This window comes from Prionailurus viverrinus, chromosome B3, assembly GCF_022837055.1.
Source record: "Prionailurus viverrinus isolate Anna chromosome B3, UM_Priviv_1.0, whole genome shotgun sequence".
Lineage (NCBI taxonomy): Eukaryota > Metazoa > Chordata > Mammalia > Carnivora > Felidae > Prionailurus > Prionailurus viverrinus.
In genome coordinates this window covers 48,443,118-48,458,097 of record NC_062566.1, presented here as the reverse complement: position 1 = coordinate 48,458,097, position 14,980 = coordinate 48,443,118, and the positions used below count along the sequence as shown (strand labels likewise).

Genomic DNA, 14,980 nt, shown 5'->3' with positions numbered 1-14,980 from the left:
CAATGTGGGGCTTACTGGGGCAATCATACTAATGTGAGAGTTGTCATGAAGCTACAATGAGATAATGGATGTGGAAGCATCTGGCACATCTTCTGCCATCTCTACTGGATGAGAAAAGGTTTGAGAATGTCATGAGTCAGCCTAACTACTGAGCATCATCATTATTATGCCTATGCATAGTGAGAGGTTGCCCTGTACCAGACACTATGCCAAGAGCTTCACATGAATCTTCCCTTGTAATCCTCATGGCAACTTTATGAAGTAATTATTATCCCCATTGGATTGATGAGAAAACTGAGGTATGGTGAGATTGAACAGCTTGCTCCAACTATACATTTACAAAAAGGGTCAGTCAAGATTCCTTGTAAATACTCCTTATAAATAAGTCACAGAGCTGAAAGGAACCTAAGAAAAATCACCTGGGTCATAGGCTCAATTTGCATGTCTTGTAACTTAAGATCTTCATTGCAGAAAATATTTTACTAATACAGTAGTCCACCTCTTTCATGAGGAATATGTTCTAAGACCCACAGGGGATACCTGAAACCATGGATTGTACCAAAACCCTATACATACTGTTTTCTTCCTGTACAGACATTCCTGTGATAAAGTTTAATTTAAAAATTAAACACAGTAAGAGATTAAAACAATAGCTAATAATAAAATATAACAATTATAACAATAGACTGTAATAGAAGGTTTGTGAATGTGGTCTCTTCCTGCCTCCCTCAAAATATCTTCTTGTACTGCATTCACCCTGAACTCACCCTGTACTGCACTCACAACTGCACTATGTTGATGTGAAATGATAAAATGCCTACATGGTGAGATGGATTGAGGTGAATTGACGCAGGCATTGTGACCTAGTATTAGGCTACTATTGACTTTCTGACAGTAAGTCAGGAGGATCATCTTCTTCCTGACTGCCATTGACCATGGGTCACTGAAACTGCAGAAGTGAAGCTATGGATAAAGGGGGGCTACTGTAAATAAAAATACTGAAGTTTGTGAAACATTTGCTTTTGGTTATGATTAGAGTAGATTCAAGCTTATTCTTTTTTTAAAGTATTTTTTTAATTTTATTTTAGAGAGAGAGAGTGTGTGAGCAGGGGAAGGGCAGAGAGAGGGAGAGAGAGAATCCCAAGTAGGCTCCATGCTCTCAGTGCAGAGCCCAACATGGGGCTTGATCCCACAAACTGGGAGATCATTGACCTAAGCTGAAATCAATAATTGGATATTTCACCAACTGAGCTACCCAGGCATCCCTCAAGGTTATTCTTATGATATTTTTTATAATTATAGTCTTGTGATAATTCCCATTTGTTTTATGCTTTAAAATAATTTCTTGGGAGAAGAGAAAGGGGCCGAGTATCCCTAATGGGCTGGACTCGTTGGCCAGGTTGACTTGTGTAAATGCATTCTGTTTGTTTGATTGGCCTGATGGAAATAGGGTATGGCCGTTGGCTCTCCAGACATGGGCCAACATCTGTTAAAAGCTGCAGAAAGGAAATGAAGGAGTTCACTCAGCTACGCCCTATCTGTTGAGCCCTGGAGAGTTCAGCCCTGACTTTGCTTTTTTTGAGCTAAGTCCAACTGAAAGCACCACAAATTCCATTCCACTTATTACTTTGACGAAATTTAACTTAGCAAATCCTTCCGCAAATATGGGTGAGAGATTCAGTCACAAAGCCCAGCTGATACAGGAGATTGAGGAGGTTCCAGCTAGTATTCTTTTTAGTGGGCAAAGGCCACACACTTACTAGAATATTAGCACCATGACAGGCAAAAGGTGATGTTTAGAAATAAAAGTGACAACTTCCGACTGACATTTATTGATATGTGGGGCTTTCTGTATGTGATTGTTTTCCACTTGGAGTAGGAAAAAGTGGGATGTCAATAAAGGCCGAGGGGGGTGTCCAGTACACCTGAGGATGGGAGGGCAAAATTGTCCTCACAATTTTACAATAATAGAGCCCTTATAATGCATGCATTTCACTGACAATTTATATACTCCAGTTCTTTGAAAACTAGTAAAAACAGAATCCACCGCACATTCAAGAGTAACAAGTACAGGACAATGAGGCAAAATTCTGAAGAGAAAACAGGATTTTCAAATATATGTTGATAAGCCTAATGAAAAATCAACGGTATTCCAAATACTTTAGGCCAAGCCTGTACAAACATATGGGATTTGTCAGTGCAGGCTAAGCAGAGAGAAAATTTGAATGATTACCCAGATAATTTGATTCTGAAAGAGTTTGCTTGGATCATTCAAACCAGCATTTGCCCTCTTCCTATTCTTCCCCTGCCCCCACCCCCACCCCTAGTTTTTCCCCAGAATATTTTTGTATCCACAATATTGCTATACAACTATATAAACCCTCCGTTTGACTTTGATCATGTAAACATAGGCCTTGGATACATATATACATACAAAATACAATAGATGTTCCAAGGGAACTGGATGGGTGAAGTACACTAATCTGAAGTGTTTTCCTCTACTGTGAAGCTCCAGCCAGAGGCAAAGTATGTGTTAACAGTCATCAAGAGAATTAACTTAGATACATTAAAATCTAAAATCCTGGCTGTTATTTCAGGGGACTGAACTATTTGGATGATTGTCCAGACCCAACTGTGGATATATTCAAGTACATAGGCATATTTATGTGTATGTTGAGGCCATATGGATCCAAATAATTCCAAGTTCAAATATTTTACTCTTTACTATTACCTATCCTTGAAATCTTAGAATACCTGCCTTCTCTTTAGTTGGATTCCGGTGTCAGTTAGGGGTTCTATGAGCAAGAGTGTCTATTCAGTGCTATCCTTCCTTCTGGGGAGTCAGAATGGGGGATTGGGATGGATTATAAGAGAAAGAAAAGAGCTGCTCTCAAGGAGCTTACACTCTCATTTTATACTCAGTTGTTATTTTATTGCCAAACAGGAGGATGAAGAGAATATTCAAATGTGGAGATGGTGGTTGACTCAATGGTAATGAGCTTAATTTTTGCAAATGATTTTTAATTTTTAAATGGCATTCAGCAGATAGAATCATATTGGCTATATAACACAAGTAAAGTGGTATTTGGAAAATTAACTGATCTACTTGATTCTCTTTAAAGAGCTAATTATAAGGTGTGCATTTTATCCATGGCTATGTGTAATGATTCAATAAACTCAATAGCTGTTAAATCTCTAAGATAACTATTAAATCCGAGGTAGGATAAAAGATGATTGCAGGGGTTCTACCCTGACCATATTCTCCACTGATCTGTTGCTATTGACTTTGGGATCATGGAAAGAAAGAGAAGGGGAGACTGTTGAGGGAGAAAGAGGATGGAATGGGTTTGAGCCCACTGGGTTGGAGAATTAGATGTAGATATAGAGGACTTTTCCTGCCTCAAATCACTGGGGTCTGTTATAAGAGTTAATAGATGCCATTATTTAAAGGTATCTCTTGATTAGCACTAGTGGAGCTAAGCAAGGATGCAAACATGAAGAAAATAATTTTTATTTGAATTTGAAATGCATTGTGTGATTTTTTCCCCCTATAACAGATGGGTGGTCCTAATTATATTTTACTTAGGCTATTACTAAATTACTTTGTATCACCCAAATTGATATCTATTGTAGTGGAGGTAATTGGCTGAGGCATGAACTGAGAGACTGGGAAAGGAGAGTCTCCTATTTAACTTTTGCCACAGACAAGTCACCTGTGGATAATCAAGAGTTATTTGAATAATTCATAGGAAAAGTCAAATGCTGAATTTGTAAGCATTTCCAAAGAATATGAATGTTGTAGACCCTACCACTAAAAACTAAATCAAAACACTTTTATTCACATTAGCAGGTATGTTTGGCCCTAAATACCCAGACACCAGCCTGGTCTTTCTAATGGACTTGAGTGCTTCCGCCCCAGACATTAAAATGTTCTTGGGGTAGGGCAGTGGAGATTTTGTGGGAAGGAGGACATAAGTTTTGCTCATGGCCTATCTTTTTCAAAGCCTGTTTTGTGGAAGTGACCATTTCCCCTGCAAACTGTTGGCCTCTATTTTCTTTGGAAGTCTGGTTCTATAGTTTGGACAAGAACAGACAACCAATGTTTCCTGGCTTGCTGACAGCCCATATGAGGTATGCCTATAAAATGGCACAGGCCACCAAATGTCCACTGTGAGGATGATACTACCTGGTAAAGACGGGCGATTTCCATGTGAACTACTGATGAGAAATGCTCCAGAGTAGGTACTGATCAACCTTCTTTAGTGTTTGAGGCACTTTTCTGAATGTCTTGGGGTAAAAACCATTTCCAGCAAGTTGCCAGTCTCATCTGGGTGTAAGGACAAGCCATGTTTTTTCTGCATATTTTCAATACACTCTCCTTGCAAAGTCTGCACGTGGAATCGTCTCAGAAGTGTAACCAGGATGACTTTCAGCATCACCATGGCGATGTACTTTCCTGCACAGCTACGGGGCCCAAAACCAAATGGCTGAAAATACCTGTAAGGAACCTATGAAAATGATCAGACAGTTAGCCAGAGTATTAAAGGCTAGAGTTATGCAGTCTCTGTTTGATTCACCCTGAAAACACTAATCAGTCAGAATGCTATTTCAGGGTCTAAACGATGAGTGACTGTAACTCAAGTAAGCTCTTTTCTCCATCCAATGTGATTCACCCTCTGTGACATACACCCAGCCTTGGACAGTCCCCACTTTTGCTCTTTATGTTAATGTCCTGGGGTAAAGCAATTACGCACAATCTTATTACAGCCAGTGTTAGCATACTCAACTATCTCTGAGGGATGGTCACAGCTTTACTACTCTTCTGCATGTCACCAAGACAAAGACTGTTTTTGTGCAAAGATGTTGACTCCTGGCCTATTAGTGCCAAGCACCTAAATATTTTTAGTTATGCAAAAAATTAGTGGAGATCACATCTGTCTGTCTTGTTCACATCTGTACTTACATAGTACCTGGCATTTAGTATATGCTTAATGAGTTTTTGTTGACCAATTGTCAACATAGCATGGATTGTTCACATAGAAACAGAATGACCTAGAAAACTGGATTAATTAAGATCACATTTCTACATCATATGCAAATGGAAAAAGAGGGCAGTGAGGGAAATATCTGGATAATTTAGATTAATAAACATCATTGCCTAAAACTGGACATAATAGAAGCAGAATCTACAGTTTCCTTCAGTGAAAGGAGAAGCTCTTCTAATTACTGAGTTCTATTTAGAATGGGAACTACTGTTCATGGGGCCATTTGGTGAAACAAAGGCAGACTGCAAAAGCTAAATCTTTTAGTCTCATTCAATTTCCAACTGAGGCACAAGTGGCTTTCCTTTGCTTAGTTGGTGCGAGAGCTGAATCTACGTGATTAGAAAGGGACAGGTTGAAATGGACAAGGTTGTTTGGGTTAAACAAAATTTGCTTCATTGTAGCCAAATTAAGGGCCTGGATTTTTCAAGTTTTGACCCATTGTGTGGCTACATGTGGATACTTCTCAGAACTGGTGACCCAGCATCTTTGGCTTAAGGATGAATATGGTAGGCATGTTCTAAGGTAGGGGAAACGTGTGCTTCTGGTGAGGCAATACAGGGGAACAGTAAATAGGGTGAAATGTACAGGGTACAAACAGAACCAGAAAGGATTTAACGATTGACATTTTTAGGAGTGGCACACTCAGTTTTAAGGAAGAGTTCTTACATTCTTTGCAAAGTTTTCAAGAGTAAATTCATTGGGCTTGGGGAAAAACTCAAGTCTATGCATTCTTCCGATATTCAGGATAATGTTAGTCCCCTTTTTCACCGGATAGCCATCTATGACATCATCCTGTAAGGCTTTGCGCATGACCAAGTTCACAACAGGCTGGTACCGCATGCTTTCATAGATAAAGTTTTCCACCACTTTTAATTTTTGCATATCATCAATCCTTATTTCTCTTTCACCTGTGGGAGCAGATAAACAGGACAAGGAGTTAATGATAGTTTCAATATGTGTTGGGCATTTAAACTCCCATAGTTTCCACAGAATAGTTTGCTCCTGGTTGAGAAAAATTTCTTTCCATAATTCTTTTTCAAATAATTTTTTAAATGTTTATTTATTTTTGAGAGAGATAAAGAGACAGAGCATGAGCAGGGGAAGGTCAGGGAGTGAGGGAGACACAGAATCTGAAGCGGGCTCCAGGCTCCGAGCTGTCAGCCCAGAGCCCAACGTGGGGCTCGAACTCATGAACCGTGAGATCATGACCTAAGCAGAAGTTGGATGCTTAACTGACTGAACCACCCACGTGCCCCATTTCTTTCCATAATTCTAATGCAAATCAGCAAAAATGGCTTGGGCCAAATATGTCATGTTTGGTTCACAGAGTACTTTATAAAAATTCATATTTGAGGCCAATTACTATAAAACCTAGGAGATTTCATAGAAAAGCCTGGATTTCTAGAAAAATCAGGAAACCTGGTTATACTGGTCTCATATCCCCACATGGCAATGACAGACTGAACTTGAGTGGCCAATAAACCTTTAGAGGGGTATATACCTGCAGTATTTTAAAATTTTTATTTATTTTCAGAGCGCACAGTTGGGGGAGGGACAGAGAGAGAGGAGAGGCTCTGAGCTGTCAGCCCCAATGCAGGGCTCCATTCCACAACCATGAGATCATGACCTGAGCTGATACCGAGTTGGATGCCTAACCCACTGAGCCACCCAGGTGCCCTTACCTTCAGTTTTATGTAGACCTACACAGTCTGCTTCAAACATTTGTCTGCCTGGCTTCTGAGGTCCTCAAATTTTGTCTCCTACTCTAAATTCTAGGGGACATTCACTCCTTCTCTAGTCAAAGTGAGGTGGTGAATTTAATCAGTTTCAATGACATTTTCTCCTCTGGTTACCTGTGCAGTCATCTGCCTGGAACACAAAACTGATAGTTCCTCTTCCCATCTGATCAAGAACAATCTATTGTGGTACAGAACCCTTCTCCCTGCCACAGCAAAATAGGTGCCTCAGCTGAGCTCTGGCTGTGCTGGGGATTGACAGATACTCCCACTGTTTCAGATTGGCCTGACACTGGTCAGAGAGGCTTAGATTACTCCCAAAACTGGCAAAGCTTCAGAGTGTCCTCAAATGGGTTACCACTTTTACAGAATCAAAATCAGCCCAGGGTCCTGAGGCAGCTCTGTCTCCTGTACAGCTACACCATTCAGCAGAAGTCTCTTTTGGTCAGAGAACTCTAACTGCCCTGCCCCTTGCCTCTGGCTCTTTGTACCCTCCAGGGTCTAATGGGGTACATTTATCTGGGGTGGAGAAGTAGAAAGGAAGATGACAGAGAAGGTAACCAAAGGCATTCCCTAGGAAGTAATTACTATGTGAATGTGTCTAGAGGGAACACGAACACATGTACAAATGGTTCAGCTGTTTCCCATCTTTGCTGAGGTTTGTTGAAGCGTCAGGGGGACATCATGAGGCACAAGCACTTTTCACATCTCAAGGAAGTTGAATTAAAGGCTCATGGTTTCAAGAGCAATTTGCCCCTTGTCGCCTGAACTCCATCATTCTATGGCTCTCTCTTTAGTCCACTGGGCTTGCTTGTTAAGTTCTCTTTCTCCTGCCAGCCTGTGAACCCCACAAGTGTAGGAAAGCTGTAGCTTATTCACTGTTGTGCCACTTCACCTGACCCAGAACCCATAACCTGACAGGGGGCATGTGAGAAACCATTCCGGAATTTGGAGCTTGGATGTTATTCTGGCTTCCTGTTACCTATCTTCCCAGGCAATTTCCCACCTACTACAATGCATCTGTAGACCCCTTATTTCACAAATTTAACCCTTTATGAAATTTCCCCTTACTGTCAACTATTCCAAGCAGCACTCAAATGGCTTTAAAAAGATGGTGCCTCTCTACAACCAAATAAGTTGCTTAACAGGAATCGCTTAAGGTCAAGAGAGAAAAGTGTCATTACTGATACTTCTTTACATATGTCAGAAATGTGTTCTTTAAAAGATCATCCATGCAAAGGACATTCCAAACAAGGAATTCTGTTGTTTGTTTGTTTGTCTGTTTGTTTGTTTGTTTGTTTGAGGGGGGAGGGCCGAGAGAGGGAGAGAGAGAATCCCAAGCACGCTCTGCATTGTGGGGCTCAATTCCACAAACTGCAAGATCATGACCTGAACCAGAATCAAGAGTTGGAGGCTTAACCAACTGAGCCACATAGGTGCCCCAGGAATTCTGTTTTTTCCCCAGAAAGCAATTCTGACTTCTTTCAAATGTGACACTGTTTCTGTGGAAGGGTGGTGGTGTCAGGATCAATGAGCAGAATGATGCTTAAGCAAAAGCAGACCAGGGAAGACTAGTGTAGGGAAGAGCTGAGCAGGGACCTGGTGGAGGAGGAGAGAGCAGGGAGAGGAAGGGTCCAACATCACTGGATTTCGGGGGAGAGGGAAGCTGATCAGTCTCCTGCCTTTGCTGTCATCCTTTCCTTGTCCTTCTGCCACTGATTGTAAGTTCATTTGTGGACAGACTGCTTGAAACCCAGAAACACTGCTATAGATGACAGCCGTTTCCCTGGGTGAACTCACAAAAGCCTTTTGCCACTGATAAGGTAGGCAGAACATTGTATTTGGTCTTTAAGCAGATAGCATGTATCATTAAGCAGACAAATACAACCATACAAATGTGTTTATGTGCAGGTTAAGAAAGACCTTGAAGAACACACAGTAAAGTATTAACAGTGGTTTCCCTGGGGAATGCAAATGAGGCTGGGGAGGAGAGTGGGAGGGATCAGGGAATGTCACTTTCTGCTTTTCTATATCTGTTATTTAAATTTTTTCAATGAGAATGCATTATTTTTATAATGAAAAAAACACACAGAAAGAACTACCTTTTCAACCTATCTGGCATAATCAAAGTGTGGCAAAATGGCTACTTTTATTGTTCTTTGGGTGGATTATAATATTTTGTTTGAAATCTGACACTTAGGACATAAAAAGCTGACATTTAGAAGGAATTATTTTCTAAGCTCTTTTATTATTTGACCAGTTCTTACCAACGACAGTCTGTATTTCCTTCATTATTGCCTCTTCAACCTTAGGGTGCTTTGCAATAAGAAAAAGCATAAAAAACACAGAGACAGACATGGTGTCTGGTGCTGCGATCAGCATTTCCAGTATGCATTGGTTCACATTCTCTTTTGTCAGGTCACCACGTTTCTGAACAATTGGAAGAAGGGGAAAAAATTGGAAAAGTGAATCAAAGCTTCAAAAAAGGAGGGGAAGATACAGTTAGGATCAAAAAACATCAACAAAATGAAGTCATAAATATTATGTCTCTGTAATTGACTATGGGCATTTTTCATAAAAATCTTCAGCCAAAGGTTAAAAATTTAACCAATTATCTGTGTGTTTGCTGTCTTTGGGCTCCCCCATTTTCATATTTTGTATTGTGCACACATGTAGTTTCAGTCTTAAAGGTCAGTCTTACCGGAATGTTGAATGAGTGGATTGTTTGGGTTATCATTATAGAAGTATTAGAGCAAATACTTAAAAGCATAAGTATGCAACAATTACAAGAGGGAATCTTTACACAGCCTATACACAAACAGTCATACACATATGTTACGTGGGAATTATGGTTAGTCTGGGTCAGTACCTCAGCAAAAATCAACTCAGTGGCAAAATCCATACAGTCTTCCAGTTTCTCTGCTGTGGAAATTCTGTGTCTTTTCTCTTCTATCAGAATTTCCATGGCATCTTTCAAATCCTTGCTAAAGAAAAAAAAAAAAGAAAATATAATCTATTTGTACTTGGTTAAGACATCTAGGAAAACAGATTCATTTGCCATTTGTTTAAATAAAATTATGTGCTCAAGTTGAAGCCATTAGCACTAATAACTGAATTTAAACTTAATTCTTCATAAATATCCTTAAATTGCATATTCATTATACTTCATATTAAGGAACCAAATTTAGCTAAGATGTCTAGGTACTGGTAGCAAAATTAAGGCTGTAACCTCTAGTTAAATGTTAAAAGCTGGTCCCAAAATGGTCAATCCAATCATGTTTTCTGATCCTTGACTTGGCCAATGCAGTGTTTAAATTGAAAACCAAAACTGAAAAACAGTGAATGTCTTTAGTAAGGGCATGCCCTCTCCAGTTTGGCTACAGGGACCTTCACTTCCTGTTGACTTGTATCCACCCGGCCCACTTCTATTTGCCCAGCCCTGGGAACTACCGAGTTTGAGACTTTCTGTTCTAGCAAGAAAACACAGGTGATCAAGTATTATTCTTGATATTTCTTCTCAAACTTTCCAGTTTTTGTCACATAGTAAACATGAAGTAAATGCTTACTGACTGACTAGCTGCATAAGCATGCATAGTACATGCATTTTGACAGTGTGGTAGAGGGAAGAGCACTTTGGAAAGAGAGGGCCAGCTTCTAGTCTGGATTCTTCTCTTTTTATGGAACCTACTTTTAAGTCTCTTAAATCTCTTTTATTTTTTTTTTTTTACTAAAATTTTTTTTAATGTTTATTTTTGAGACAGAGAGAGACAGAGTATGAGCAGGGGAGGGGCAGAGAGAGAGGGAGACACAGGATGCCAAGCAGGCTGCAGGCTCTGAGCTGTCAGCACAGACCCCCAACATGGGGCTCAAACCCACGAACTGTGAGATCATGATCTGAGCCGAAGTCAGACAGCCAACCAACTGAGGCACCCAGGCACCCCTCTTATATCTCTTTTAAAGTGAAGAGCTCAGACTCAATGAACAGTAAGTCCATCTTAAGATCTAAATGCTGTTATTCTGGCCTTTGTCTTGAAGTGTATGTGTCCATGTGTAAGTGTATTGTTCCCCAACCTCAGGGAATGGTATTCTGCCTTACATTAAATATACAATAAATCTTTCTTTCAAATTCTTGTTGACATGGTCACCTGTACACCCTGTTGATGATGCTGACATAAATAGCTGTGTGTTTACTCCAGCTCAGCAGCAAAAGTAAAGGAAGATTCTTTAAGATCCCTCCCATTTTTAAAGTTTTTTTCGGGCATCTCAAAGAAGGTGTTTAAACATTTGAAGAGGTATTCTTCAGGCTAGTAGAGTAATTGTGTCATTCTAAATGAGGATGCCATCTATTGTGTATCTCTGTAAGTGTGCCTATAGATACACACATACCTCCAGATATACACCAAGGATATATTCACATTCATTTATTCATTCATCTACTAATCCATTTATTCAGCAATATTTTTTGAGCAACTCTTACAGACTAGAGACAGATATTCACTTAGTTGGTGAGCTATAAATGCTCATAGCATTCCTACCTGAGCAATGGCCCCCAAATATTCTGGGAGTTGTTGAAATGCCCTTAGACTATGAATTCATAGAGAATTCCTTGATGGAACTGCATCCACTTCTGAACATATGCCTCCACCCGGGGCCAGAATCATGGGCCTGTGAATACCCTTTGGGATCCTTCTTATTCAGGTTAAAAGCTGACCAGCTTTTACATAAATGTAGGCATATGAATTTATATACCCTTAAAAATTAGGAGAATTGTGTTCAGTGACAGTTTTCAGGGAATAGGTAATCTCTGACTTACAAGCATATATTAAAAGAATATATCTGTGAGTCTGTGGTTTGGCACTCTGAGGATATTTTGTGCCAAAACAAGGGTGGCTAGTTTATCAGTCCAGGCCACAGCACCTACTTAAGATATTCTATGGTTAAAAAGCCTTAAACGTCCCAGAATAAGAAGTAGAAAACAATACTTCTGTAATTAAGATAAGCAGAAATATAAACTTGAATAAATAGGGATGGGAGTAGATGTCCTAGAATCCTTTCCATCAGTATATTTCTAAAAAGTATTGGCATGACAGAGAAAGACAAATATTACATAATCTAATTCATTTCTGTGGAAAAAGAGGCAAAGAAGGGGAGTGACATAAAGCATGCTAAAGGAAATAATAAGAGAATAATAAATTCATCTATATGTGGAATCTTAAAACAAAAAAACCCCATAGTTCTTAGATACAGAGAATAAATTGGTGGCTACCAGAGGTGAGGGATAAAGGTGGGCAAAATGGATGAAGGGGGTGAAAAGGTACAAAGTTCTAGTTATAAAATAAATAAGTCATGGAGATGTAATGTACAACATGGTGACTATAGTTAAAAATACTGTATTGCATATTTGAAAGTTGCTAAGAGAATAGATCTTAAAAGTTTTTATCACAAGAAAAAAATTTTGTAACTAGATATAATGGTGATTATTTCACAACATATACAAATATTGAGTCTTTGTGTTGTATACCTGAAAGTAATATAATGTTATATGTCAATTATACCTCAATTTAAAAAAAAGCACTGGCATTATTGTAATGGACATGGATGGGGGAGAAGATTAAAAGATTTCTCTAGGTCTTTACTGCTCCAGGACATAGGATATATAGATGAATACACTAACCATTGGCAAATATTACATAGAGAGGGAATGTTGCTGAGCTAATTTCTGTAGAAAACTATGAGAAACCATTATACAATTTCATGCAATATATTTCTATGGCTTGCTGGCCAAAACCAAAGCTAAACTAATGACCAGGAACTATGAAAAGAGACTCTTCAGACCACTGGCAACTTTGACCATAGTGAAGAGGTGAATCCATTATCTCATTGATTCTAGTCACAAGAAGCTCTGGTGGAAACTAAATGAAATGTATAAAGACCCAAGCATCTAAATCACCCACCTAATACTCATCAACCACATGAAACTATATAAAGCAACATCAAGTTGGCTTCCTCCCTAACATTGTTACTAAATTTAAATACACAAACAGGATAAAGTTGGGGCTTCAAACAAGTTTGGGAACTTTTAGAGATGGAGAATTTAGGATGGTTAGATACATGTGGGGGAAGATCTGAACAAAAGGAAGGGGAACATAGTTAGTGCCTTCTATGTGCCATCCTCTGTGTTAATTGCCCTACATATAGGATCTCATTAACCTATATCCCTACCCTGGAAGGTAGGTAATATTTTACTTTAAATAACTTCTCAAGGCTGTTTAGTTACTAAGTAGTAGAGACAGGATACAAACCAGGTATGTCTGCCTCTAGATCCCATGGGCTTTTCACTGGTGGTGAGAGAGGGCAGTGTTTAGTGGCTGGCTACTTACACTCTAAAAACCTACTGATTGGCCTATAGGCCATTGGGCACTCGTCCAGTTTTGAGCTAGCCTAGTCTATAACCAAAGCAAAGCCATTTAATGACCATTTCAGGATCCCCCAAAGATATAATATATATAACTTAAAAAAGAAAATCACACATTTCATTGAAGTTCATTATAGTCATTGTGAAAAAATTCTCTTGAGACTACGATCAATTCCTACAAGTTGAATTCTGTTAAATTTGTTCAGAAGTAACACGACTATAAAATGATCTTGTGTTTCCTTTTTCCAGATATGCAAAGGGAATTTTGACAGAGAATAATGGTAGGTTCAGCCAACCCTTTTCATCAACTCAAAATACACTGTGGTGTCCTACTTCCAGAGATGGGGCTCCCAGACCACCCACTTGGCCCCCTTGCTGAAAAGCTGCCTGGGCCAAAGGCTTCTCTTACTCTTTGGTCTGGCCATATGCAGCCAAATTGCTGTAAGAAGTGTTTCATCAGCAACTTAATCCACAGCTCCCTTGTGGGCTCTGAAGAGCAGACAGCTAGCTGAAGAGGCCAACAATAGCAAGGACACAACCCCAAATCAATCCAAACTCACTGATAAGTTTTCCAAACTTGTGTTACTTACACAGACTTTTCATATTTTCTGTATAGCCAAGAAATCTTAAAAAAGATGTCTGGTTTGAGAAGGAGAGCTTGCCACGCATCAAAATAACCCTGGATTTTAACCACAATGGCACTTTCTGGAAAAACAAAACAAAAGAGCAGAGTAGTTGAGCAAAAATGTGAGCCCAAGGAGGGTATTTTGAGAAGAGAAGATCCCTTGTATAGAGTCTTTTATCAGCCTGGGGTTCTAAAAAAATTTTTTTTTCAACGTTTATTTATTTTTGGGACAGAGAGAGACAGAGCATGAACGGGGGAGGGGCAGAGAGAGAGGGAGACACAGAATCGGAAACAGACTCCAGGCTCTGAGCCATCAGCCCAGAGCCCAACGCGGGGCTCGAACTCCCGGACCGCGAGATCGTGACCTGGCTGAAGTCGGACGCTTAACCGACTGCGCCACCCAGGCGCCCCGTAGCCTGGGGTTCTAAGCTAGGCAAGGTCCCCACTTTCATTGGTGTTTCAGCCATGTGAATGCCACTAGTCAAATAAACATTAATTTATTCTGTTTGGCATCTAAATTAACAAAATTAAGTAGAGATGTGCCACCTTTCAAGTTCGTGTTAGAGACCTAACCTAGAATGTCACATGCCCTTCTTTGACTGAGTGTCCAACTCCTTCCTGTGTTTTTGGACAATGGGAAATAAGAGGGGCACGAGTAGATATGGCTGTCATTGGCCTCATTTCTGGCACCTGGGAGTGCAAAAAGCCATGCCACTTTCCTGTTTACATTTTGGTCCAGAGTATAGAATTCATCTTGGTATCTCTAATGTCTTGCCCTGAGCCTCATGCATAGTCAGCTTTTTTTAAATGTTTATTTATTTTTGAGAGAGAGAGAGAAAGAGAGAGAGAGAGAGAGAGAGAGAGAGAGAGAGAGAGAGAGAGACAGCGCATGAGTGGGGGAGAGGCAGAGAGAGAGAGGGAAACACAGAATCCAAAGTAGGCTCCAGGCTCTGAGCTGTCAGCACAGAGCCTGACATGGGGCTCGAACCCACCAACCATGAGATTATGACCTGAGCCAAACTGGGATGCTCAACCGAGCCACCCAGGTGCCCCCATAGTCAGCTTTTAATGAATGTCCTTTAATTATATTGAATGCTAGGGGAAAGAAAACCTCTGCTTTTTCAAATTGTACAAAAAAGAAGGGGATAGAGATTTATTT

General features: G+C 39.9%; 1 protein-coding gene across 1 annotated transcript in view; it reads right to left on the bottom strand.

The window, feature by feature from the left end:
* Positions 1-2,347: 2,347 nt before the first annotated feature.
* Positions 2,348-14,980, bottom strand: part of LOC125169100 (aromatase) — a 42,930-nt gene continuing 30,297 nt past the window's right edge. Inside the window, exons 6-10 of the mRNA XM_047864719.1 lie at positions 13,787-13,901; positions 9,651-9,765; positions 9,049-9,211; positions 5,712-5,953; positions 2,348-4,508 (exon numbers count right to left, since the gene is read on the bottom strand). Coding sequence (XP_047720675.1) covers positions 4,260-4,508; positions 5,712-5,953; positions 9,049-9,211; positions 9,651-9,765; positions 13,787-13,901 — 884 coding nt within the window. The 3' untranslated portion in view covers positions 2,348-4,259. The remainder of the gene's footprint in view (positions 4,509-5,711; positions 5,954-9,048; positions 9,212-9,650; positions 9,766-13,786; positions 13,902-14,980) is intronic.